The following is a 27,935-nucleotide window of genomic DNA, read 5'->3' as shown; positions in this document are numbered from 1 at the left end:
CGTGGGTATTTGTGGAAAAGCTGCCCAGGGAGCAGCTCTTAGCATCAGGAGCAACAAATGTCAGTGAATCATGTGGACTTTCAGAAAGGCTGTTTATCAGCATCTTGAAAGCTGCAGTGACTTTATTTTTTTTAGTTCAGTTATGTTTTACTTCTTTCCTGCTGAGTCTCCTTAATGGGTCCCTGCTGGCTTGAATTCACTTATCTTTCTTGTTCTCCTGTCACCGCCCACCCAACCAATCTCTCTCTCCTTCTTTTTCTCTCTCATCTCTCAGGCCATCTACAAGATGGTGTCATCTGTGATGAAGATGCCAGAGGATGAATCCACGCCGGAGAAGAGGACGGATAAGATCTTCAGACAAATGGACCTCAATAATGATGGTGAGAGGAGGAAATGGCAAAAAGGAGGGTGCTGGGGAGAGACAGAAAAAGAAATGAGGGTAGCGCTGGGTGAATGTGACAAGATCATCTTTGAAATGTGCTAATTTTGTTGGGGACAACAGACTTTGTACAGAATTCAAACAGCATATATGTGTCAAACATTTACAAAAAAAAAATGTGGCTTTCATTCACACGTGAAAAACAAACCATTTTGTGTGTGCGCGCATGTGTTTAATGAAAGCAATTAGTCTTTATGTGTCATCTTGTTGTTAGAATAGCAATAAACAGTGCAGATGAGGCCAGAACTATTAGCCATCGTCTGAAATTGTATTTGACTAAAGTATTTCCCAAGTGCTGTCAAACAGAGCAAGGGTTTTTAAACACAGCTCTTTGAAGGTTTGATTTTGGATTCTTACCTTATTTTTATTTTTTTACACAAAAGCAAAATTATTTACCCCCCACCCCTCCCCCCTGCCGTTAATTATCAGCCCCCTGATGGTAATAGATACTTGTTGGTATCTTTTTTTGCTGGATAACAGTCTGCAGTCATTTGCTGTAGTCTCAAAAACACTTCTGAGCTCTCCACACTCCACATATTTTCAATGCAGTGCAGGTTGATGCAGCTTGGGGCTTTGTGACTTTAGGAGGTAGTGCTTCACCAGGAGCGACATATATTTTGGGTACTTGTCATGATGAAGGACAAAGTGCTGATCCAAACCTGGTTTTACTGCTGACTGCTTGAGGCTTTCTTTCAAAATCTTTACGTCCTCCTTTCTTCATGATTCCTTCCACCTTCATGCATTTCTCAGTTCAAGATGTGCTGAAGCATCCTCACAGCGTAAGACTCCCACCACCGTGTTTCACTGTGCTGAGGGTTTTCTTTGGGCTGTGCATCCCTCCCTTCTTTCTCCAAACATAAGAAACACCTCTGTGGCCAAAAAGCTCTAGTTTCATCAAATCTGACCAAAGGATGTGCTTCCAGTACGCATACTCTTTCTCCAGGTTGTCCTCATATGGAAAGAAATATGTCTCAAAAGAGTTGCAAATATGGACGATATGATATGAAGCATAAACTAAGATTCACGAATGTGTCCAATGATTTATCTTTTGCTCAGCTCACAAATCCAATAATTTTGTCTTTCAAAAACCTTTCTGTGCACAAAAATGTGTAAAACTACACGTACCATCTCTCGCTCACTCACAAAACGTGTGGCGAATTACCAGATGCGCACAGATCACGCCGCATGAGACTGATTTAACGCACAAATCCACAAATGTATGCTGCTTTCAAGTCCCAGTGTAAAACTGGGACAGCTTGCCTTCCACTGTATAGTTGAGGGTTTGTTTTCTTTTTGTTTTGCTACCATTACCACCATGATTATTCATTACACTAACATTAATGTTAGCCTGCCTTTATTAGTGAATGGTGACATTAACATTAAAGTGTTATTCCACATTATTTGCCTTAAATATATATTCAAACTATACAGAGATTAGTTAGCATACACTCAGTCCAGAGGATGATCCACAATGATGTACAATCGTGGTGTTCCATATCTGCAGCTGAGCACTGGCTGACTTTTCCCAGAGGAAGAACGTCCAGCATGTAACACCAGATTATTTAAACCACATATTAACCTTTATAGGCTGCTGTATGGTATCTGTAATTGTAAGTCATGTTTTCTAGTTTGTTTTTGTTAGAAAAAGAAACATCAGGTATACAGTGGAAGCCCAGATGTTCCAGTTTTACACTGGGACTTGAAAGCAGACATATTTCTCTCTATATCCTTAGCATACTTTAATGTGGTTTGAAGGTGTGTCTTCTGCAGAAGAGCAGTTTTTCTTGGTCTGTAACCTCTGCAGGGTTCTAGTGGTTGTCTTCTTTGAGACTACAATTCCCAAAGTGGTTATGAGAGTCATCGTGTCTTGGCAGATGTTCTGGGCTCTTCAGAAACATCTCTCACAAGTTTTCTTTTCAGAGTCTGAAATCTTTCCTCGCTGAAGTTTTTATACTTTGTGTAAATTGGAAGATAACCATGGTAACTGTAATTTTGTCTGATATTGTGTGCAAAAAGAAATAACTTCACAGACTATCACTGCCTATTGTTGTGCATCCTTTATGGCCTTGGCTTCTTCCAGCATGCACCAAATCCCAAAGCAAAAGTTATGTGAAAATGGTTTCATTGGCATGGGGATGTGGCTTTACTGTTGGCTGATTGACAAATATATTGGTTATCATTGGTTGACAGATCTTTGTTGAGATATTTTACTAAAAGCTAAACTTTTGGGTAGGTTTGTCCTACCCAAAAAGCATTTCTAAGGCATTAACTGCAACTCTATGTATAACGTAAGCACAATGAGCTGTGGGTAAATCTGCGAAGTCAACAACAAATTCAGACATACCAAAAGTGTTTGCCAAAGAGCCCACGTGTACGTAAAAACTTGGGGTTGGAACAGACATAAGCCCAGACTGATTTAACAGGAACGCAACTCAAACTCTGTAAGTCTGAGAGTGTGGACATTGGGATTGGGCTTCAAACTCCATGACACAGAGAAGTAAGGGTTTAAAGGCTGTAATGATGTAGCTGCACAGGAAGAGGCCAGCAGTAATGAAAATTAGAAAAATGTTGCAGTAACTGTCGAAATAAACACTGGATTGATTCAAATATGATTTAACCATAATTCTGACATAAAACACGAAAGATCGTTACATGATTCTGAATCTTCCAGTTGGTTCTAGTGTTGGTTCTATTTATCTAAAAACAGAAGAAAAATGAAGGCAAGAAATAAAATACAAAGAAAAGGAAGATGAATGGGATGTAAGGATCTGTACTTATGCCTTACCTACCTCCATTAAAAGCTAACTACATAATTGATGAAATACATATACAAATACAAGACAGACTACTCTCACATGCTTGGGGGCAATTAGCTTAGCCTCGCATAAGAGCAAAAGAAGGAGCAAGTGTTAATCAGGCGGTTTCTGCTGGTGTAAAGATACACACCAAACACACATGTATCATTATACATATATATTCTATTATACATTATAGCATTAGTAAATGTTCAGACAAACTGTTTTCTGGTTGAAAATTTATGCTAACATAAGCTGCTACAGAAATGGAATTGTCAAAGTTCCTGAACAGAAACACCACAGCATGTATGTAGTGTTCAAGCTAGCATACATGATCATAGCTAATGCCACTAATGGAGAGCTAACTACATATTTGAAGCTACACTAGTGTTTTGGTGCCACCATGTTTTTTTTGTTGTTGTGGTTTTGTTTCCTGCCAGAAGCAAAGAGCGCTAATTTATCAGCTAATGCTAGCAAGCTTGGCTAACTGTCACTACCCGATCTGTACCAGAAACAAGATCGGTACCACGCATGTGCAAAAGGTGTCTACTTCTGGCCGAAGCTTTTTACGATAGTTACGGGTCAGAGTATCTGTTAAGATGTTAAGAATAATAAGTATAACTTAAAATGTTTGCAATAATGAAATATTTCAATATAATGTAGACAAAAACTAAAAATAAAACGACAGTTACGGATCAGGACTCCCCGATCCTTACTGAGCATGTGCAAAGTTGAACTGTACAAATTGGTCTACCCGATCCATACCGCCCATGTGCAATGTTTTCTTCTTCTTCTGTTTTGTTTAATGGTAAATGGTAAATGGTAAATGGCCTGTATTTATATAGCGCTTTACTAGTCCCTAAGGACCCCAAAGCGCTTTACATATCCAGTCATCCACCCATTCACGCACACATTCACACACTGGTGATGGCAGCTACATTGTAGCCACAGCCACCCTGGGGCGCACTGACAGAGGCGAGGCTGCCGGACACTGGCGCCACCGGGCCCTCTGACCACCACCAGTAGGCAACGGGTGAAGTGCCTACTGGAAGTGCCTACTGGTTAATGGCAGTTTACTCCCCAGTGTATGAGGATACTGCCACCTGCTGACCGAGCGAATGAGCCCTATTGTAAAATGAACTAGCATCATTACAAACGCGTGTTAAATTTGATTTAGTGATAGTGGTGTGTTTATGCTTGTCTGTGTAGAGAGGATTGTTGGAATAGTAATGATGATGTCAGCTATCACTGTCAATTGTCATTAAACACTTAATCTGACTGATGAATCTTCACGTGACATATTACTAAGTCAGTATTATTAAGTCTGTAATTAGGCGCCATTCTTCATACTTTACGGCGCTGTTGTTCAATTGTGGGACGATCTCTGTTGAGGAGAAAAGCATTAATTTGTTTGTATACGAATTATCCATTGTTTAAATGTCCCAGGCAGTCGAAAAGGAGGCAGAGCTGTTGAGAAATGCTATGAGCTAACTGGGCGCTAACCGTGTCACTCAAATACATTAACTGTCACTTGGCAAAGAGAGGAAGTGACGTAAGATTTGCGCATGCGTGGTACCGATCAGGTTTCAGGTACGGATCGGGTAGTGACACTAACAAGTAGCACTGATAAACTGTAAGGATACAATGTGCAGACACATTGGCTAATTGTAGTCTGATAATCCAATAAAATGCTTCAAAAGGTGCATTTTAAACAGCCCAAACACACACACTGTATATTCTGTAAACATACATTTTAATTCTGTAAAGTTGGCCATTTCACACGGAAATACCATTTTTCCCACTTGTATATTTGAGGAGGGCGTTGAATACATTAGTAGGTTAGTTTGGAATGTGCACTATCAACTAGTCACCAGCTGTAGTATTGTGTACAACAAGCAAATATTTGTGGACATGACTTTGTTGAGGCTGACACACCTCTTTATCAGAACATTAGTTATAGTAACAGTGTAGGTACAGAAGCTGATACTTCTTAATCATACTTCCCTTGCTCACTCTTTTTCAGCATATTACCAGTGTTGGTCAAGTTACTTGAAAAAAGTAATCAGTAACTAATTACTGATTACTTCCCCAAAAAAGTAATCCCGTTACTTTACTGATTACTTATTTTCAAAAGTAATTAATTACTTAGTTAATTTTTAAAAACACGATTTACAACCTGAATAGGTGATAAAGCGATAGATCCACAAATTAATAACAGCATTTCTTTTGTTTTTGTTCTTCTTCTCTCCCTGTCTCTCCTGCAGGCAAGCTATCCCTGGAGGAGTTTATCAAAGGTGCCAAAAGTGACCCCTCCATCGTTAGGCTACTCCAGTGTGACCCCAGCTCGGCCTCCCAGTTCTAAAACTGCCCCTACTGCAACCTTCTTTTTTTTTATCCACAACTTTGCTCTGTTGCTCTATTGAAACAGTCAATCAAGTCAATGCATGATGGTTCTCGTCTCTGATATCTTTCTGTTGTTGTTGTTACTGTGTGCAAGGATGATAGAGGAGGATAAGGAAAGTTGTCACTGTCATTTTACGTTTATGTTTGGGAGAATGAAGGGACTAGGTATGACTGACAGAGACGCCTGCTAATGTTCCATAATATCTGTCTCTCTCTCTCTGGAGTGTTGGATTTCCAAGGAGCTTGTGACGGCGTGTGGATGTTTGTTTGTTTTTTTCTTTTTTCCGCAGGGAGAGGAATCAGTTCCTACTCCTACACATATGCACATGTAGATGTACATCATGTATATACTGTACGCCTGTATATCATAAGATAAAGTGCATCTGTCTTCATATAGGGGCGCACACTCTTTGCCATTGAAAGGCAGTATTATGTAGCGTAGCTTCCTGGTGGTCCATCTGAATGGGCAGTTTAAGGGGGGTGGGATGGGGGCGGGGCTTGTACATCAGATTTCTTTGATTTTTTTTTTTTTTTTAATTTAAAATGCTTTTTATTTTCCTTTTGTACATACTGTTTTCCTCCTTCATGGTTTATTTATTCAGTTTTTATTCTCATTATTGCGCTTTTACTTTGATAATATCGAGATGATCAAATTCCAGTTTACAGTGACGGAGAGAGAGAGAGAGACAAGACTAGTCAAGATTGACCTCTTTGTGGACTCGAGCGGAGGAATTCCTGTAAAATAACAGGATCCCATTTGTTGCATTTGATCAATGACACCAGTAGCACATATCAGTCGAGCCGCCATTTGTTTATATAAAGTATGGCTGTGCATTTGGGTCTGAATGCGTGTGCGTGCATGTGGACACACACACTGTATGCTTGAGGCTAACTTTTACAGTATTATCTTGTTGTGTTGTTTCTTAATTTGTAAGTATTTTAAAGTTCTTTAACGATGAGCAGTAAACTTAAGATAGCTGTAACCGTTCGCTATACTACTGCATGATCCTTCGAACCCGGCGACGACAGAATCCACAGACACAGTTTACGCACAGCGGTAACTTTTTGTAGCTCTTCAGCCTCCTCAGCATGGACCCCAGGCAGAAATGATTCGATATTTGTCTTGCTCTGGGATAGCACAGGCCTCCTACCCCCGCGCTCTCTTTTCCTCTGACAGACCGAGAACTCACTAAGGGCTTGTTCATCACTCTCTAGCTTAATGATTTTTTTATTATTATTATTTTTTAACCTCCTGGATTAGTCTGCTTGCAGAGCAGTTAGATGAAGGGACGTGTTTCACAAGATTGCAGCGAGTCCGGAAATGTGTTCTAATTTGGATCTGTTTGATCTTATTTATAGAGCAGAAAGAATGTTGAATATATTTTAAAAAAATTAAAATTATAAACTTGTCTCCTGTATCAGTGACAAATAAGTATTGTGCGTTGTTGAGGTTTTAAAAAGACCAGATGCAGTTGTGAAGAAGACCTGAACCTGAAATAAACGTAGTCACTGGTTGCAGCACGGCCAGCACCATTCTCCTTTATCACGCCTTAAATGCCCCGATAGTCAGATCACTATTGCCCTCTTGTGTTTTCAAGGTAAAACACACACACTCAAATTGAAGCAATGGGACAAAGCTAACAGAAAATGTGGATATGGCGCATAAGGAAGTTGGACTCAAGGATATCAGTTTGTCATGATGGATTTTGTCATCATGGGTGTCGTGATGAGCAAAACACAAAATCACGTCAACGGTATTTCAATAGTTATAGAAAATAATGCTCTCGGTCAAATTTTTTGTCTTCTTTAATGAACACAGCAGGGAGGAGGTAGGAATGTAGTCATGAATTCATAAATACTCAAACAACATTGATATTTTATTTTTAAATATCAGGATTATTGTTAATTCAAAGTTAGCATGGCACCTCTGGCCTGTAATATTAGTTTCAATGGTGTGTTCTGCAGACAGAACGCCAACACGTTGTTGTCTCCTTTCAATTTTATCTTGACATCATTAGCCAGAATTTAGCTAACTTACTGAATACTACTGTAGCAGTGGGGGCTGAGAGTCGTCCTGGTGCTGCTGCATCTATGTGACATTTAACTAGTACCAAACACTCGCACAGGAGCTTCCTAACCAGCCGCACCTCTGCTTTGGGGATCCTTTAGTATCACTGCCTTCTGCTGGTAGGATAAAGAACAACAGTTGCTACTCTCTGATCTATTACAGTGTAATCCTTTTCTATTCTCACTGCCTCTGATAAACTGGTACTTTGTGTTGGATAAATACGAACCTCCTTTCTTCCTTCCTACTTTTCTGTTGCATGAAAACCTCATCTGAGGATGTCATGTTTATTCTGTTGAACCTGAAATCGAAATATATGTGTTTCTAAGCTGCACGTGTGCACTGCGTCCTCATTTGTGGTCATTTTGGATACGTGTGGAAAACGTTAAAACAGGGGTCGACATACAGTCTGCTTTTGTCTTAACTGGATCAAACCAATGAAACTCTGTGAAACTGCTTAGAGTTGTAAACCACTGACATTGTTATCATATTAAAACATTTAATTATCTTAATATAGGAATAAGAAGCCCAATTTTAACATTATGTCTCATTTTGTCTACATGATATAGAAATGTAGAATGCAGTTTTAAAGAAAAACATCTGCTAGCATTAATCTTTGGGCTTAAATTACAAGGGGAAAAAATCAGCAGAAAAAAGTAGGTCATTGCCCAGACGGTCCTCTAATTATGGAGCAGAAAGATTTTTGTTAATTCACATAAAATAGCCTTTTTTTGCAGACCCATTGTACAAAAAAAAAAAAGAAAATCCAACATTTATTCCTTTCTCTCCTTTTTTTCCAAAGCAGCCGAGTCAACCGAATTGGGAGTCTGTGGTGGCCCAATTCTAGTCCCCAAGCCTTATGTTTGAGCAGATCGTGTCTGATCTGACAGCTGAACTGTAATATAATTAAAACATGACATATATATTCCAGGCACTTCTTGACATGCACCTGCAGATGGTTTGTACCAACCTGGCTAAAAGTCATGCATAACCAGTCCTACCTGTCAGGTCACTCACGAGCTGCTGGGGTTACCATGTGCTAAAAATGTTTTGGTGCCAAAGTTCAGAAACAAAACACATAACAATGGTGTGGTTTCTTGAATAAAAACTTTATTTACTTAAGAAATAAAAAAACAACATGTGCAGTGCTAATTTGACTTGAGCTAAAAGAAGAAAACAAAATGCATCTCATACCCTGTTAGGCAAACCTGAGACTCTATCCTCAACAAAAAGAGGAAAAGCATTGTAACACCAGGAGAGCAGCTCATTTACATCCCAACAAAGTCAGAATAAAGAATATTTTCATCTTGTTCTTCCAATTCTGTTGGCATTGTGCAAAAGAACCCACCAAAAAACCCCAAAATGAAAACAATTTATGGTCACATTTTGGCGTGTGTGAAATACTGAGCTTTGAATTGTGGTAGAGATTTCAGTGTTGGAGAGCGCTAACTTCCAGATTAGCCCTGCCTCATGGCTTTATAATGGGAAAGTGTGAATCGAGTTTTAAACAGGTCCGAACAGCTGACATCACAGCGGCATTGGATCATTCATCCAACCCTTGACAACAAACTGACCAGCTATTTCTCATAATCCCATTCAGACCTGGCACTGTGTCCTCTCTTTGCAGCATCTCTCCTCCTGATGTGCATATTTTGTTCAACACGATGACAAGAATGAGAACTGACAAATTCCCATAACTGGGAAATAATCTGGGCCTCAGAATATTCATAGATCACTTCCTCTTAAAGAAACATCTTCATCTGAGGCCAGAGCTTTAAAGTACTGACAGGTTATGAGCATGAAGTTTGACTCCAAGTACTGTAGCTGGAACCTCATAAGACTTTTTCTGGCTCTTCGAGTAGATCTGCTGCGTTAAATAACGCTATATCCAGAAGCTGGACCTTTCCAGCGCACCCCTTTGCAAGAGCCGGTGTTGCTCCGTCGCCATTTGCTGGCTTCCAGCTCTTGTTACTTGCCTTTCTCTGTCTGATCTCACTCTGTGTGGCTGGCGAAGAGGTTGCCTCTCCGAGGGAGGAAGACTGTGGTCCTGACGAGGAAGATACTGTGGAGGGGTGGGAGTTCGGTGCTGGCGTTGTGGAGTTGCTGTGCTCCTTCTTGATGGTTGGCTGTAGGTTCTTGGTGGTTGGCTGTAGGTTCTTGGTGGTTGGCTGTAGGTTCTTGGTGGTTGGCTGTAGGTTCTTGGAGGCTCTGTATGCCCAGGGGCAGGTTCATTGTAGCTACTTGGAGGTCTAGAATAGTGAGGAGAAGCACCTTTCTCGATTGGCACCACAGCATTAATCTACAGAGACACCAAAAAATGGCTTTAGTTATAGTGCACAGACTGCCAGTAGAGTTCAATAGATGCCCGAGTCAAAATCTCACCGATCTGCCTCTGGGTCTCTTCCTGGTAGGACAGCAAGGCAGACCCAGAAAGGAAATGCAGACAGCAAAGCAGCGGGCACAAAACACCAGCTGGATGAGACAAGTCACGATTAAAGGCACCCAAAGGATCAGAGTCGTACTCTGGGGAGGGAGAAGGTGAAGATGAGCTGGGGGGAAACACCAGCTGGACCATTCAGAGAACAATATCTGTAAAGGTGCTCTGCAGTCTCACATAAAATGGGGAAACTGTATAGATAATAATGTGATACAGAAGTGAACGTGTTCTCAGATTGCACAGCAGGGCTGCAAACCAAAAAACTTCTGGTTTGCAGCCCTGCTGTGGGAATTTCAGTTTGCACAGGAGAGGCTGGATAAAATATGCAGAGCAGAGTATCAGCATGAAATGCTACAGAGGGAATTCAAAGAAATAGAGATGCCTTTTGTTGTTGGGCACACTGACTCGCAGACTACAAAGAGAATAAAAAAGTGCACCGCTCGAAATTTGGAGCTCTCTTTGTAAATCATGATGAAATATGCAGGAAGCACAGAACATAAGGCTTGCATAACCATCATTACTGCTTCTAAGCATGCATGTGTGCCAGAAAAGTCCAAAACACACTCTCAGGTGATGTAATGTACCCTCCGGCAGCCATATTGGAGGCCGCTAGCTAATACACAGCACTGAGTGAACAGCATGGTCTGCAGTCTCAATAGACTAAGACAAAACTTGATGCTCTGGGGTCCAGCTTAAATTTGGTCCATCGCAAACTTTATGTGGCTGTAAAATGAGGAAGAAACACACCAAAGATGATAATCCAACCCTCATTCCAGAAAGAAAGCAGAAGAACTTGGGTTTAAATCTTACAACTTGTCTAAATTTCAGATAAGTATTGCTCAAGTTTTGTTTCACAGCTCTCTGTTGACTTATTGAACCCATTTTCTCCCTTTTTAATAAGCTTTGATGGTAGCTACTTACTATATTAACAAAAGTATTGAGCCACACCTCTTAAGATTTGAATTCAGGTGTTTTTAGTCGCATTGCCACCGGGGAATAAAACCAAGCACCCAGTCATGCAGTCTGTCTTTCCAAGTCTTTGAGGGTCGTTCTAAAGAGGTCAGAGAATGGTACTGTAATAGGATGGCACTGCTGCAGCTGGAGAGTTTGTCTTCCCTCCTAGATATTTCAGGATCACCTGTAAGTGGTATGATTGCACAGCAACGCAGCCGCAAAGTGTCAGCAGACAAAGATGGAGAGCGAGGGTCGCTAAATACTAAATACAGACTCAGTAACCACAATCTTCCTCTGGCATTAACATCAGCACAAAAACTGTGTGCCAGGAGCTTCAATAGGAATCCTATTATTACGCTTTACATTATGTACTCAGGTTTGCAATAATTCCCCCACTTTTCCTTTTAGCTTCATTTCCTTCTACCACTCCCGTTCACGTCCTGTCAGACTGTGGCAGGTTCACACTGATTTATTTATTCAGGGGAATTCTAAATAAAACACGAAGAAATCCACATAATTAACAAGACAAGTTTCTTCTCTTTGCTTAAATTCTAATAAATGTACTTGTTATGAATTATTTTTAGGTCTATGAGCAATTGTAATCTCAATATTGAACAAAATAATTCTGTATATACAGTGGTCCCTCGTTTATCGCAGGAGTTACTTTCTAAAAATAACCGGTGATAGGTGAAATCGGCAAAGTAGCCAACCTTATATTATTTTTTACATTTATTATAGATGTTTTAAGGCTGTAAAATCCCTCACTGCACACTTTATACACTTTTCTCAGACAGGAACATTTTCACACTTTTCTCTCAAAGTTCAAACCTTCGTAGAAAAATAAGTCCAGTATTATAGAATGAAACCAAAGGCACCCATGGTTTCCCTTGACGGTGCAAAACATTTCATCGACATTGTTGTGTTTGTCGGGGAGAAAACTTACATACTGTACAGCACTTCAGACTCATGCTGCTAGCGATGGAAGATTTATGTAAAGTTGACAAGCTGAATGAAAAGTGAATCGTTATAGCGAGGGACCACTGTAATGGAATAACAAGCAGCACTAGTGCATTTTTGGCTTCTTCAGCTATACTATAATGTGAAAACACCTGTGTTATTTAAAGCAGCTTGAATGTCAGGGTTTTAAGGTAGTACGTCTGAGTTAGTCGTTGCTTTAACTGTCTTTTGTGATCTTCAGGATGATTTGCCCTGTTCTCATCCCAATCATCGGGTGTAGGGCACTAAATAAAGTAAATAAAAGCACGATCCACAGGCGGTTACAATCATGGTTAAATGACTGACACAGATGTATTGATTCAAACGGAAACATATCTGTTCACCCAGAGAAACAATGTAGAAACGAGGCATAACATGCTACCCTGTGATTACCGCTCTCTATCATGATGAGTGACGATCTGCACTGCAGACACGACTGCACGATGGCAGTCTCCTTTTCAATATTTAGACAAGTGAAGCCCTCCCACTCACTGAGCCACACAATTGACTGAAAGAATACAAACACGGTGGCGGTGGGGACTGTCTGCCCAGGGCCGTGTCTGTGCTACTTACAAATGATAACCTACACCGCGTGCAGCAGCTGTGCCATTAACCCCCCGTGCCAAGAATAAATCCACTCTAAGATGAAGGTGACTGATGCAACAAATTGTCAACTACATTGGGTGTTAAAACGCCAAAGTGTTGCTGATGTGTGGATGTTTCCGTGAGGCTTAGTGCGTCTGACAGCGTAACGGTGTCTGGACGCAGCCCGGAGCTAGCTGACGGGGTCAGGTCAGCGTTTGTGCCACCAGTACGTCAGCCGCACAAGCGCGACAGCCTGAGTGACAGAGAAGACAGACACCCAGCCTCCCACTCCTTCTCCCACACCCTTATGTACACACACACACACACACACACACACACACACACACACACACACACACACACACACAGTACAAAAGGGAATGCTGCCACCATGATGCACAGCCTCTGTTGTGATTATGTCACAACAGTCAGCTGTTCAAAGAGCCATCTGCTGCAGAAAAGGTCACAGGTCACGCCTTGATCTCAGCATCTGTGGCGCGCACACTAATGCACTCACGTAGATGCGTGTGGGGTCAAAGGGACACTCGTTGGTGACGCTGGAGTAGCCGGTGGCGTCAGGGAAGCGGCAGAAAGTCATGAAGCTCCGCCCACCGTGAACAATGGCCCTCACCACGGATACAAAAAGGCCAATGACTGAAGCCGCTGCCGTGAAAGACGCAACCAGACTCACTGTGAAGAGAGACCACGTCTAGGGGAAAGGAAGAGAGAAGCACAACTTAGATGATCAGGAAAGAAAAATTCTCCCAGCTGGGAAAGTGGGGCATCTCCGGCTGGAAATAGACTTTAAAAAAAAGAAAAGAAAAAGACAGCAAAAGAGAAACAAACATTAATAGAGCTGAGATTATTCACAGCAGCCGCTCTGACATGTCAGAGCAACAAAAGCACAGGTGTATTAATGATTCTGGTTCCACTCCTGCTACTGTGCGTGCTGATTCACTGCTATAGACTCCTCATCCTCCCCACCCACAAACAGGGTTAGTTAGGATAGTAAAGCAAGCAAAAGCAGGAGCAGGATTTTGACTGATGCTCATAAGGAAATATGCAAAGAACAGCAAGACTAACTCGACAAAAAACAAACAAAACAGTTTGATATTTAACAACCTCACTTCAACAAGGGGGTGCAGTGTGGAGTTTGCATGTTCTCCCTGTGTCTGTGGGCTCTCCAGTTATACTGGCTTCCTCCCACAGTGCAAACACACAAATGGGGTTATGTAAATTGACCATAGGTATGAATGTGAGTATGAATGGTTGTCTGTCTCTCTTTGTTAGCTCTGTGGTGGACTGGCGTCCTCTGCCTCTATGATATGATCCAGCTGCCTCCGTGACCCTTAATTGGATAAGCAGAGGAAAATGGATGGATGGCTGGACTTTAACCATGCTTTTGATTAAGTAGACTTTAAATTGTTGTGTCCCTCCATTTATCGCAATTTGTCATTATGCAGCCTATCAGATTTCATATACCAAGATAAGTGTTCTTGTCAAAAGAACTCCTGTGTCTGAATATTGTGTTTCTGTCTTCAAAGAGTTGAGCTCCCTCAACACACAAAAAAACAACAACCCTAAATTACAAAAAAAAACTAAACAAAAACCCCAAAAGAAATCGTTTTTTCTCTGCTTGGACATGTTCTCTCGCCTTGCTTATCCTGACTGCACTGCCATAACCTAGCATAGCGTCGCATAGCGTAGCGTAGCATAACATAATAGGCTCTCAAAACACATTATGATTTGAATGTTGATGGCTGCACAGTAAAAGCTACAGATAGCAGCCTTAGGCTCACACAGGATTAGAGAGCGTTAAAAGACTGCCTGGCAACCATTGGTTGTTATTAAAAAAAAATGTTACCCAATCTGTTGCAAGTACTTGCTAGAGGCTGCTGGCAGTTGCTGTGAAATCGACTGCTAAAGCCCCAATCATACAGGCTTAAAAACCTGCAATGCCTTCTGCTAGCCCCTAGTTGCTAGGGAAAAATTTATATTCCCTAAATTGTTTGCAAGTGGTTGCTGGAGGTTGTTAGCTGCTGCTAGGTGAAACTAGTTGTAAGAACTTATACAGCTGTGCTGACAACCTCCTTGCAATTGCTTTTGTTGCTAAAAACATTGCTGTGGTTGCCTGTTGTTTGTATGTTGCTTCTTTTGCCAAGTGTTGGTTTCAGAGGTTGGGGGTTGCTGCAGCACTCCTTCTGTGACCCATCACAACAAACAACCTCCAGCAACCACTCACCAACCAGTCGGCAATTAAGATTTTTTTGCTCTAGGCCTGTGTGATTAGGGGCTTAGCAATCCATCCATTTTCTACCAATTGTTCAGGGCCGGTTGGCGAGGACAGCTGGATGCCAACAGAATCACATCATCTACAAAAAGCAGAGATGAGATTCTGAGGCCATTAAAGTGAAAGCCTACTGCCACCTGGCTACACCTAAAACCTATGTCCATAATATCTGAAAAGAATGAAAAGAATCTGTGACAAAGGGCAGGCGTAGCAAAGTCCGACACCCACTGGGAACGAGTCTGGGTTATTGTCAGTAGTTTCGATCAAGCTCCTGCTGTAGATCTACAGCAAACACCCCATAGCCTGTAGCACCCCCAACAGGACACTCGGAGGGATGCGGCTGAATGCCTTCTCCAAGTCCACAAAACACAAGTAGACTGTGGGTTATAGATTTGAAATGAAAATTCTGATTTGATCACAATAAAAAGCTTGGGTTAAAAACAATTTTAAATGGGAACTAAAGTCCAATTTAACCATGAACACAAACATTGCAGTTTATTTCCTGATGTTTTACAAATGGTGTTTCCTAAGTACAGTCATCGCCTGTTCTAAGGAACTACTTATGATTTGTTTTAAAAAAGAAAAAAATAATAGTAATCCATTCAGGATGTAGCACGCCTCTTGGACAATGCAACAGGAATAAGCTCCAGCCTCCATGCATGATAAGAAGATAAGAAAATAGACTGATTATGCAAACCTTAGCTATACTTGTATTACAAATGAATGATGCACGATAATGAATGATACGCTGGGTGGAGAAACCTATCCCGAATTTACAGAAGGTGAGATGCAGCTAATCAGCGTGCCCAGATATTTAAAGCTGTTAAATCAAAACCCGATAAGGCCAGTAAAAAGAAATAAAAAAAAAACTAAAAAAAAAACCCACCTACAGCAGCCAGCACATGTAAGAAAGGTCCGTGTTCACTCATCACTTGAAGTGGATGACTGAGTTACATAACAAGATGTAATGGACTCAAACTGCCGCCTCACAGCCTGCTTCACAGAGGCACTCGCTAACAAAGGAAACCGGAGTGGTTTATCAAGCTACAGCTCACTCATGAGCAAGCTGCCTCGTCAGTCCCGTCTGAGCAGCCCGACAGCTAACTGAATAAACAGAGAGGAGATGCAGGGAGTGAGAGGGGAAACAAAAAACAGAAACACACACACACACACACAAATCCAGCTCTGCAGGGCTGAATTCAGACACCTGAGGCAATGTGCAGGCTTTTTTTTAAGTCACGACAGAGAGAAAAAGGTGAGGAAGCTGTAAAATATCAAAGCAGAAGCAGGTGAGCAGAGTGCTGGAGCGCTGTGAAGGTACCGCTCTGGCACAGTAATGTTAGATCAATAAGAAAAGCAAAGGAGAAAAGGTGGATAACACAAGGAGAAAGGAACCTACTCTCCAGCTATTGAGATTAAAAAGCATACTGCAGAGATACTAACCAGGGATTTACTCTTCTTGTTTTTAGAGAGGACGATAGCCAGAATACCAGCAACAACTCCCTGCGGAAAGAACACAGATGACATTTAAAAAAAAAACAAAACCCCAAAAACAAAACAGGGAACGCACTGCAAGCAATTCAAACACATCTTTAAGTGCCTCTGTATTTTTGAAAGATATTTTTAGGAGACCTGAGGAGCAGCATTTTCACAGAGTGGCTCAAACTAAGTGAAAACCACTCAGATTCCTACACAAGCCACATTTTTCAGAGAGAGATTAAACATTATTCTAGAGTTCTTTATACATTAAAAATGGTTTTAATGAACTTTAACACTGACCTATTTTCACATACAAACAAATGTGCTGCATGTCATTCTCAGAATTGCTTCCTCATAGCAGCAAGGAGAATCATTTATGGCACAAACCCAAAGAACGGCCAGAAGTGAACCCTGTCTTAAAATGTGGTTACAGCAGAGTCATTGTGACTTTGTTTCATTCTTATCTGTAACGAGCACATCACATCAATCCCCTACACGTGAATGACATCAGCAACTTTTAACTAGAGTTGGGGTAGTCCAATTAACCAAAGGCCGGAGCTGCAGATTAGAAACGAAAAGTCAACTTAAGCCTGTGATATTTGTTCAGAGATGGCAAAAGTGAGCACATTCATCACTAAAGCAGACATACAGATGCTTGTGGTAACAAGTACTTTGGTAAATGTTAATGTACTGATTCAATTTATTAACTCAAGTAAGAGAGAAAAGGCAGAAAGTAAAAAGTAACTCTTTGGATATTTCTACCAGCTTTTTGAACCTCCCACAAACGTGAATACAAACCTTATCATTTTAAAATTTGAATTCCGATAACCATCTGTTATTTGGAAGCAAAGTGACATTCAGCATGTGAGGGCACCGTAAAAGCCCGTCTTATCTGTCTTACATCTTTCTCCATCTCTGATTGAGCGTATCTGGCCATATCCCTGTGTTGGTGTTAATCATGCATTATGACAATAATGTTGTTCCAGGATCGACATTGCGATTGATTGATCACGTTGTGTCATAACTTTGGAATTCGGAGAAAAAGAAAAAAAAATGCCTTTGTTTATAAGAAACTGTCTTCTGGAAAAAATGTAAGCATGTCAAGTGTTTCCTTTATTAAGTTATATTATATAATGTGTATATTATCAATATTATCAGCTTTGCTGTTACTCCAAATTTACGCTACTCATGCTGGTTATCTAGCAATAGTTTTTAAAAGCATTAGCTAACTTCCTGGCTAATGCTAACTGACTCCTCAGACAACATCATTGGTCAGCTGGAATCTTGATCCTGGACCGATGACGATGCAGGATCAACGGGATTATCAGATGGTAGCTCTGAGTGAACTTATCGAGCACTCTTCTTTTCCTGGGAAATACAGCAGCTGGATCTTTAGCCAACAGACGTAACGCGTGACCAACTGCATACAAATAGATGGTGTATTTGTTGATATCTCTTGAGCTTTTAGAAACTTATTTGAAATTACCTGCTACCAAAACAAACCCCTGAACAAACAAAAAGTTACTTAATTTACGCTAGCGACTCTTCTGTAGCGCTAGCTAGATGTTTAAGTACTTCAACCACAACTTTTGGATGATCTGCACCAAAAAAGCCATCCCAGATTGTTCCGGCCCACTTAACCCCTGAGTATAGTACAACAAATGATATAATGTGTATAGATTATATATTTGGGTTTTTTTGCCTCTTAGATTTCTTTGTAATAAGCACCAGTGATGGAGACACCAACAGGACTGATTGTCCTTTTTCTTGTTCTCCCCATTTAGCCTCCAATCACTTTAATGTTTGAACATTAGCAATGTCAGGAAATAATAGCCCCCTCAAAAGCGTTAAACCTGGAGTAAAGAACTTGTTTGGAAAATGTAATGAGTAGAAAGTGCAGATATCTTGGTTAAAATGTAGGGAGTACAAGTAAAAAGCTGAAAAGGTAAAGTAAAGACATCTGAAAAATCTTCTTAAGTACAGTAAAGTATATTTTTACTTCACAGCTGTGAATTTGTCTACAGATTTATAACTTATGAATCCTGAAAAACAGTTAATTCTATTGTTTTTTGTGCTGTCATCACCACGAGGGAAGGCAACATTGGTAATACTTTAATAAAACGTACGCACGTAAAAGAATTCTTACCCTGCACAAAGAAATCAAACAAGCACGCACACACACACAAAATCACCATTGGCTTTACAAAACCCGCGCACCGGCCTGTCGTGTCTCACCACCATCTTTATCTGCACACTGCTCCACGTGACCTTAACTCGTCCACACTGTTTTGGATGTGTGACACTCAGGGTGACAGAGTATGATCAAGTAAATAAAGCTTTAGTCACAAATGACTATTCCCCGACTGAATGGGAGTGGCAGCTGAAAAGTTTACACTGGCTGCAGCACTGAGAGTGAACTTTTAGTCTGAGGGCAAACTTCTTTCCAGTCTGTTGCACATTTTCAAGCTTTAGCATCACTAAGCTAACAGAAAGCATGAAAAACTAGAATATGTTTATGTTTGTATATTGCATGTTGTAGCATATGGTATTTTGGAAAACCCTAACTATAAATAATAACGAAAAGGCAATATTTTATCATTATTATTATTATTGTTGTCGTTATTGTTAGTGATAATAGTAGAAGTAGTATTCATGCCAAAGATTTATTTTTAAATAGTTAAAACCTGTTCTAAAATCACAGGAGTGAAGCAAAGATGACATTTTTTTAACCAATCCTCCAGAGAGGAGGATTGTGGGTGTTTTGGCTCTTTTTGAATGTGGTCTTGCAGGTCAGTTCTCTTTGTTACCTTCAGGGCATCGTTATACCTTACCTGCTAGTAAAGGTTTTTGATGCTTTAGCTCACGTGTTTGTTTGGATGTTACTGTGTTTTATGCACAACAAGCTTCTCCGAGCTAAATTAGCCACAGTGGGATTTATACAGTTATTAATAAAGATTAGATTTCCTAAAATTCCCTCCACAGAGATGTCCTCTAGCTCTATCCTTGTTAGTGCCAAAATGCTCACCAGCATGCCAGATGTGATGGCCACCACGTTGGCGATGGCGTACTGCAGGGTACGGTCCTGGTTTTTGATGCTGATGTACCTGAGCACCACGCCGTGCACCAGAGCTCCCAACAGAAAGTTCACGTGACCGACTAGAATCACGCTCAGACCCATCTTCATCAGGGCCTTGGGATCCTGCAGGCTGTCGCAGCACAGTCCTGATGGGAGAGGGAGAAAAGAAGCAGGTCGATCCACAGCAGCAGAGCAGAGAGAGGTGACTTTACGTCATCCATGCCATATTGATCAGAAACACAGGGGCCAGGTCAAAACCACGGCGGAGATGTCAGCCGTGTTAATAATTAGCTGCTGAGCACAGGCTGTCCCAAACAAGTGTGTAAGAGGTGACCAAAGATTTCCAAGACAAAAAAATCTACACTTGGCCTGTTATGCTTCCCCCCCATCTTTTCAACCAGTCAATGCTCACAATAAACCCACATTAGCTTCATGTAATGCACAATAATCCCTCTTATCCAAAAGCGGAAACTACAGATACAGTTCCTGACAAGCTTATCTACCCTTGGCTCTGTGTGATGTCATCAATGTCATCATCTAAGACACACGCCCTGTTTGTGTCACTTTTAGGCTTGCACATCAACTTTAATCTCATCTTGTGAAAAGCCTGTTGTTGAAACCTTCTGTTTACTAGAAACAGCCAATCAGAAGAAAGCAAGCTTTAAGGGAAGGGGAAAGGCGCTAACACAGACGCTGGATAAAATCAAGGGATGCTCCAAGGCCCAGTTTAATAGAAAGAAGGATTATTCTGAACTGCCAAAGCTGCTCAAGTAGAAAGTAAAATTATGAAGTAGAAAATTAGCATGAACAGGGCTCCCTTTCTTATGAAATCTGGATCACATCTCAATTTATATAATAAATATTGATGGGGTTTGTGTAGTCACGTGACACCGGTCCTCGCATACATTTCGTACGGCGATCCATCCAAGTGAGATCCATATTTATTCCTTTATTCCAGCCACAACAGTTTCACAACTAAATATCTGGTCAATGTTTACTCGCCTCTTGCCACGTGAAACATCCACGCACAGGCATGACAGTTGTGACAATGTAACACGGTGCTGGGTTTGTTTGAATCTGCCAGTAAAGGGTGATAACGTTTAGAGAAAATGCCCAAAGTAAGCAGTCACTCTGTTATTGCGGTATTAAAAGTGACCTGATAAACTAGTTCCACACCACCACCACCACACCCAAACAAACACTGAAGTCTGGAACACTGACAGCACTTTAGAGGCGATTAAATCCCCAAACCCCCACACTCCTGTTTGTTACCTGTGTCGCCCATCTCTGTCAGGTCACCATTCGGTAGGTTTGTTTGTTTGTTTGTTTTAAATTATTTTAATTCAAAAGACAGGCTGTCCTGGGGTGGGACGGTGTCAGCGTGCTCTCGCTTCTTCTTCAAAGTGATCTCCACAACCCCGTCGGACAGAAAGTCACAGTCTCTGACACTCCTGCACGACGCTTTTCAAAATAAAACAATGATCCCTGAAAGTGGAGCATACTTGATGAGTTTTCAAAACTGTCGATAAGCTTTTTTGTTATTATGAAAAGAAACGATTAATTTAATACTTTAAACTGATTCTTTCTTGTGTGGAAAAATAAATTGGGATTAAAAAAATTTCTCCCCTGAATAAATTGTTTTAAATACATGCTTTTATTTCGAAAGTAAATTCAATAATTATATATATAACATTCTCTAACCTTGATGCAGACAGGGCACTGCCTATAGATTTCTTTTTAAATGTAAAAATATTTGAATGATTGTGATGTAACTTTTGACAGTTTGACAGTTGCCATTAAAAAAAAGTCCAAACTTCAATATATGTGGCTGGTCTGAATAAATAAGTAAGCTGCACAAGAGTAAAAGCATTTGTAGCAACTACAGCAAAATAATCTTTTAAAGAAGCCCAAATAGTAAACAGTCACAAAACAACGGAACTCTGGGGATATCACTGATGGGTTCTGTCCCTTCATATGCCAATAAGGCTTGACTGCCACCAAGTGGATCAGTGACGCTATTGAAGAAATATGAAGCTGAATGACCATTTTACAGATTTTTACAAATATATACAAGTTGTAATGTTTATTTTTGTCACTTTGAGCGACTAAGTCAAACAAATTAATAGTCACTTTTGCTCAGTGTTGTACTGTCTGTAGTCACAAATCTGTGAATGTTCAGCCCATAATGTGAAAATCAGTTCTTGATATTTCATCAAACATTTTTAGATCACATTTATTTGTAAGATCACAACAGGGAATTAAAACATTACATTAAATTACATTTTGGAAACTTTATAAATGTAAACACAATAAACCTGAATGCGTTCACCTTTTTTCATGGGTGCTTTTCAACAACACGCAGAGGCCTAAATTATCATCGTGTCCATTAGGGCCGTGGAGAGATCCCTTCTGAAGGTTAACAAAACACACACACACACTTAAGTTCAGTTGAAGCTGATATGAGGTGTCAGATGTCAAGTGGATAATCTTACATTTGAATGATATTAGGAAGGGATCTTCAAATGTGCAGAACACCATATCAAAGATTTGAAAGCCAAAGGTGAAACTACTTAACATTTAATGCATAAAAATAGGTGATTAATAAGGGGCATGAGAAGATTTCTTGATTTTTAGTTCCCCAAAAGGGTCTTCAGCTATTCAGCGTGAGAGGACTTGCAGGCGTCGCAGTCCACTTCAGGGCGGACCTTTCTCGATGCAATTCTGATGCTGCCGTGTTGTTTTCGATTCACCACTCTGGTGGCAATCATGTAGAATATCTCACAAATGTTGAGCACCACACACAGGACGGATGCCCCCACCATGAAGTAGGAAAAAACGGTTTTCTCAGTGGGTCGAGACACGTAGCAGTCGACCAGATTTGGACAGGGGCTGACATCGCATTGAACCTTCCTGGGCAGCTTAAAGCTATCGTAGATGTAGTGGAGCAAGTAGAGAAAAGTGATCTCGAAACCAGTTTTGATGAAGAGGCTCATCAGGTACGTCCACCACAGGCCGCCATGCTTTTGTCCCGGGTTGTCGTAGAGCCGAGTGTTCTCGCCGTGCTTGGCTCGGTACTTGCGTTCCCGTTCTTCACGGTAAGCCACGTGGAGCACCACCATGAATGAAGGGCAAGTGATGAAAACAAGTTGGAGAGCCCAAAGGCGAATGTGGGAGATGGGGAAGAAGTGATTATAGCAGATGTTGGTGCAACCAGGCTGACGGGTGTTGCAGTCGAAGTGCCCCTGCTCGTCGCTCCAGACTCGCTCAGCAGCCACCACGAAGATCAGCACCCGGAAAACAAAGACCACGGATAACCAGATCCTTCCGAAGGCAGTGGAGTACTTGTTGACTCCGCTGAGAAAACCCTGAAGAACTTTCCAATCCATGAGTTCAGGCTTCAATACGTTTCTTTTAAGCTGTGAATATTTGGGGAGGCAGAAAAAAAAGAAAACATAAAGGCAAAGTTATGCAATCATCCAGAGAATATCTGTTCCCAACAGTGGATCTTTCAAATAGGTGTTCCCATTTCTGATCAAACTTTTGCTCGGAAGCTCTGAAACCTAAAGCTCTCCCACTTCTCACAGCATGTTTTCACTTATGTTCAAAATTTGACACTTTTAAAGAAATATGCCATTAATAATTAATGAAATGCTCACTGGTTTATAACATAAAATCCCTCGACAGCACAAAAGATACTTGATTCTCTACCTCGGCTACCTTTAGAAGAGTTTAAGCTGAAGCTTGCCTCAACTGTGTTCCACGTTTAGTTCTTCCATTAAACTTAAGGATTTCTTTTTCTAAATAAAGTTTTAAAAGGAAAAATAACTTATGTGAGACTGTATCTAAAAGAAACTTACCTTATGACTTCTGTTCTTGCACGCAGTCTTTCATGCGTCCAGTCTAGGAAATAAACTTCCTAAAAAAATAAGTTAAACAGGTAGCATTGGTTCAACCTCTGGACGGATTGGTCATAATCTAGAGGTGTGTCCACTTCTGGCATCTACCCAGCTAATCGGAGTGCTGGACAATATACTACCTTAAAGTTATGAATGCAGCAAAAAAATTACAAAATACACATACGTAGTGATACGCTATCATTTAGCCTTAATAAGGCACATTTTAAATTGTATTTGTCCACTGTGATTTGAGTTTCTTATGTTTCTTATCAGTCTCATGAGGCAGTTGAGATGTGAAGATATGTCCTTGGGTAGGTGCTTAGTCAACCAGGCTACCACCTAACATTTGTTTGAGCAACAACTCTAAAATGCACCTGAGATATGGAGAGTTGATATCGCTAAACAGTATATGCATTTGTTTGTTGATTTTCTAAGGTTAGGAAGTGCAGCAGTCACCACCTTATAAGTACACTCAGTACAAATCTGTTCTTTGATATGACGCTCGTAGAAGGAATGCCAAATGTAGTTTTTACTGAGGTGGTGCGAAACTAGTGTAGGAGTAGTGTTTGTTTTTAATGCTACTCCCTTCACTTACCACATGAAGTTGTCATGTGGATACATCACATTGTGGTTTTGCTGACTACTTTAAAAGATCTTATGGAATGGTAGTAGCAGTCTGGCTCTATTAGTTCATTTTACAGCATTGCAATCTCAAGAACTTAACCAGAACACCAGTGATCTGTCTCAGCTTTGGGTTGGGTTTAGCCACTTGCTAAGTTTACAGAAACTAGAACAGCATTTCAAATAAACTTTTATATATTTTGGCGTGACGATTTTTCTGTTGAATGTTCCAAACAGGTAAAACATTCTGTAGAAAGTGGTGGAATTTAAATGAAAGTCTAACCATGGTGGATAACTAAAAAATGATAAACTGTTGAGAAGTTATAATGTCCATCCTAATTCTTTCTGAGTGTTAAAGAGAAAATCAGTTTACTTTAATTCATTCAGCACAGGTTCAGAAATTTTGTGTTATGTAGATTGGAGAATCATAACGGTTGGTTACATTGTAACCCAGGTTCTCTGAGGGGAAAGACTAGATCTACACTGAACAAAAATTTAAACGCACACTTTTGTTTTTGCTCCCATTTTTCATGAGCTGAACTCAAAGATCTGAAACATTTTCTACATACACAAAGGACCCATTACTATCAAATATTGTTCACAAATCTGTCTAAATCTGTGTTAGTGAGCACGTCTCCTTTGCCGAGATTATCCATCCCACCTCGCCGGTGTGGTATGTCAATGTGCCGATTAGACAGCATGAATATTGCACAGGTGTGCCTTAGCCTGCCCACAATAAAAAGGCCACTCTGAAATATGCAATTGATCACACAGCACGAGGCCACAGATGTGCCAAAACCAGTCTGTATCTGGTGTGGCCACCATTTGCCTCATGCAGTGCAACACATCTCCATCGCATAGAGTTGATCAGGTTGTTGATTGTGGGCTGGGAAGGTTGGTCTATTCCTCTTCAATAGCTGTGCAAAGTTGCTGAATATTGGCAGGAATTGGAACACGCTGTCATATCCGTCAATCCAGAGCATCCCAAACATGCTCAATGGGTGACATGTAGGGCGAGTATGCTGGCCATGCAAGAACTGGGATGTTTTCAGCTTCCACGAATTGTGTACAGATCCTTGCAATATGGGGCCGTGCATTATCATGCTTTAACATGAGGTGATGGTCATGGATGAATGGCACAACAATGGGCCTCAGGATCTCAACACGGTATCTCTGTGCATTCAAAATGCCAGCAATAAAATACACTTGTGTTCGTTTTCCATAACATACGCTTTCCCATACCACAACCCCACCCACCATTGGTCATTTGATCCTGAGACGGTTTCTGACAGTTTGTGCAGAAATTCTTTGGTTATGCAAACCGGTTTTTGCTGCAGCTGTCTGGGTGGCTGGTCTCAGACGATCCTGGAGCTGAACATGCTCAATGTGGAGGTCCTGGGCTGGAATGGTTACACGTGGTCTGCGATTGTGAGGCCGGTTGGATGTACAGCCAAATTCTCTGAAACACCTTTGAAGAAGGCTTATGGCAGAGAAATGAACATTCATTTCACGGGCAACAGCTCTGGTAGACGTCCTGCAGTCAGCATGCTAATTGCACGCTCCCTCAAAAGTTGCGACATCTGTGGCATTGTGCTGTGTGATCAATTGTATATTTCAGAGTGCCCTTCTATTGTGGGCAGTCTAAGGCACACCTGTGCCATATTCATGCTGTCTAATCGGCACCTTGACATGCCACACCTGCAAGGTGGGATGGATAATCTTGGCAAAGGAGACGTGCTCACTAACACAGATTTAGACATTTGTGAACAATATTTGATAGTAATGGGTCCTTTGTGTATGTAGAAAATGTTTCAGATATTAGAGTTCAGCTTATGAAAAATGGGAGCAAAAACAAAAGTGTTGCGTTTATATTTTTGCTCAATGTACATTGCTGAACATGTGGAATATGTAGAGTGGAGAGATAGTCTTGACATATGGTCATATACATCCAAAAAAAAATCATTTTGATAGTATCAGATTAAACGTTTATTGAAATAGCAGTACATACATGCTCAACACATCAATGTTGGGGAACAAAAACATAAAATAGTTAAAATGTAAAATTGGTTTCAAAATAACCAACATCATCTGTTTGTAAGCATTTACTGATGATTCTGATTCTGATATTTAAAAATTCATTATGTCTCTCAGGACATAATGAGCTCAGGCTATGGTGTAGGGCGGGGCTGAACCCTTCTGGCCCGGTTCTCCATTGGTCACACTCTTCTCCAGAACCGGTTCTTTGTAGGCTGAGTTTTCATTACCACTCAGAGGAACTCTGGTCATCATGAAGGAGTTGTCTCTCATGGAGCGAGGTCCTTTTTTGCAGCATTCCCGGAACCTCTTCCCACACAGATATAACACCTCACAAAGAGTGAGGAAAATGCACACAAAGCTGGTCACCACCATAAAGACAGTAAATATCTTCTTTTCCGTTGGCCTGGAAAACAGAGTGTAAGAGATAAAACATAATGTAGGATTGAGCGTTTGAAATTTTTGGCCATTTAGAACCTTAAAGGTATCCCTTACCTCGCAATGTAGCAGTCCACCACATTGGGACATGGCTCTTCTCTGCATTTCACCAGTGGAGGAAAGAAGGCAGCTTCGTAGAGGTAAAACAGCAGGAAGACAAACACGCCATCCACAGTTATCTTGAACAGCAGGCTGAAAAAGTAGGTCCACCAGAGACCCCCTCGTTTCTTTCCTGTGTTATCATACAGAGGTGTGCAGTCTTCTCCGTACTTTAGCCGGTGCTTACGCTCCCGGTCTTTTCTGTAGGAAACGTGGAGAGTCACGAGAAGGGATGGACAAGTCACAAAGATCAGCTGGAGAGCCCAGAGTCGGGTGTAAGAGATGGGGAAGTAGTGGTCATAGCAGACATTTTGACAACCAGGCTGGCGGGTGTTGCAATCAAAGTCCTTTTGTTCGTCGCCCCAGACCTTTTCACAAGCCACCAAGAAGACCAAGAGCCTGAAGATGAAGACAATGGCAAGCCAGATTCGACCAAATCTTGTGGCGTACTTGTTAGTCCCACTGAGGAGACCCTCCAAGAAGATCCAGTTCATGGTGTTGTTTCAGATGTCAGTTGAACCCAATTGTAGAAACAGAGCACTAAAAAAGAAAATCCCAAGATGTGGGACCCACTGCTGAGGTATAGCTCGCTTGGACGCACTCTGAACTGGGCATGTCAAGCACGAAGGTGCTTTAATATGTTTCTTAATACCTGCCTGTGCCTTCTTGGCACAGTCAGAAAGGGAGGGAGGTACACAGAACAAAGCAAACATAGACCCATTCTTCAGCTAGAGTCACTTCTGTAACTGGTGATAAAACACACACACACCTTGACTAGTTCACTAGTTCACACAGGCTCTGCACCATCCTGGACGCTACAAGTCTTACATTCAAAGAAAGCCAGTTAGCCTGACTTAGAATAAATAAGGAAAGGTATGTGATACAACGAGCCAGGTTGTGTCAAAAGATACAAAAAGTCTGCCTATCAGGAAGTTTCTTAGAAAGAGACAGATGAGTATTCACTTCTGAGGAAAGTTTTTATACACACCAACCTGTCTTCTCCTGACTTTAGCGTTACTGTATATTTAAAATGTGGCCAAAAGTGTACGATCCTATCCTTGGATAAGTTGGAAACAAAGACAAAACATCACAGGTGATTTATATAATCCCATCCTTCCTGTATGAGGAACTCAATTTTATTTGTATAGCATTAAATCACAACAACAGTTCCTCAAGGTGGTTTGTATTGTGAGGTAAAGACCCTGCAAAAATACAAAGAAAACAGATGTTATAATAAAATATAATATTCATTCGCTCTTTAGCTAAATTATAATTTGGGCAAGACACTTCACCCGTTGCCTTCTGGTGGTGGTCAGAGGGCCCGGTGG

The 27,935-nt window shown here is 41.0% G+C and overlaps 4 protein-coding genes across 8 annotated transcripts in view; 1 reads left to right on the top strand and 3 right to left on the bottom strand.

Moving 5' to 3' along the window:
- hpca (hippocalcin) overlaps positions 1-8,031 on the top strand; it is a 49,771-nt gene extending 41,740 nt beyond the window's left edge. The window contains exons 4-5 of the mRNA XM_005950102.3: positions 275-380; positions 5,499-8,031. Coding sequence (XP_005950164.1) covers positions 275-380; positions 5,499-5,596 — 204 coding nt within the window. The 3' untranslated portion in view covers positions 5,597-8,031. The remainder of the gene's footprint in view (positions 1-274; positions 381-5,498) is intronic.
- A 761-nt stretch (positions 8,032-8,792) lies between these two features.
- On the bottom strand, positions 8,793-20,952 carry tmem54b (transmembrane protein 54b). 5 transcript variants are annotated; one of them, XM_014330242.2, is made up of 7 exons: positions 20,792-20,950; positions 19,469-19,665; positions 16,408-16,467; positions 13,192-13,383; positions 10,085-10,225; positions 9,906-10,001; positions 8,793-9,863 (listed from the first exon to the last, which is right to left on the bottom strand). In XM_014330242.2, exons 1-7 carry the CDS (start codon positions 20,802-20,804, stop codon positions 9,585-9,587), a joined length of 978 nt encoding a protein of 325 aa, XP_014185728.1. In that variant the 5' UTR covers positions 20,805-20,950; the 3' UTR covers positions 8,793-9,584. The 5 variants fall into 5 exon arrangements, with proteins under 5 accessions (XP_014185728.1, XP_042084588.1, XP_005950175.1 ...); XM_042228654.1 differs by having other exon boundaries at positions 8,793-9,842; XM_005950113.3 differs by having other exon boundaries at positions 8,793-10,001; positions 20,792-20,949.
- A 338-nt stretch (positions 20,953-21,290) lies between these two features.
- Positions 21,291-23,457, bottom strand: LOC102302129 (gap junction beta-3 protein). Its single transcript, XM_005950111.2, has 2 exons — positions 23,377-23,457; positions 21,291-22,935 (listed from the first exon to the last, which is right to left on the bottom strand). The coding sequence occupies exon 2, from the start codon at positions 22,903-22,905 to the stop codon at positions 22,174-22,176; it is 732 nt and encodes a 243-aa protein (XP_005950173.1). The 5' UTR covers positions 22,906-22,935; positions 23,377-23,457; the 3' UTR covers positions 21,291-22,173.
- Positions 23,458-26,045: 2,588 nt separating this feature from the next.
- Positions 26,046-27,774, bottom strand: LOC102301819 (gap junction beta-4 protein). Its single transcript, XM_005950110.3, has 2 exons — positions 26,566-27,774; positions 26,046-26,476 (listed from the first exon to the last, which is right to left on the bottom strand). The coding sequence occupies exons 1-2, from the start codon at positions 27,099-27,101 to the stop codon at positions 26,200-26,202; spliced, it is 813 nt and encodes a 270-aa protein (XP_005950172.1). The 5' UTR covers positions 27,102-27,774; the 3' UTR covers positions 26,046-26,199.
- Positions 27,775-27,935: the final 161 nt, after the last annotated feature.

This window comes from Haplochromis burtoni, unplaced genomic scaffold (assembly GCF_018398535.1).
Source record: "Haplochromis burtoni strain Fernald_Lab_line unplaced genomic scaffold, NCSU_Asbu1 Contig_339, whole genome shotgun sequence".
NCBI lineage: Eukaryota > Metazoa > Chordata > Actinopteri > Cichliformes > Cichlidae > Haplochromis > Haplochromis burtoni.
This window is presented reverse-complemented; position numbering and strand designations above follow the sequence as displayed.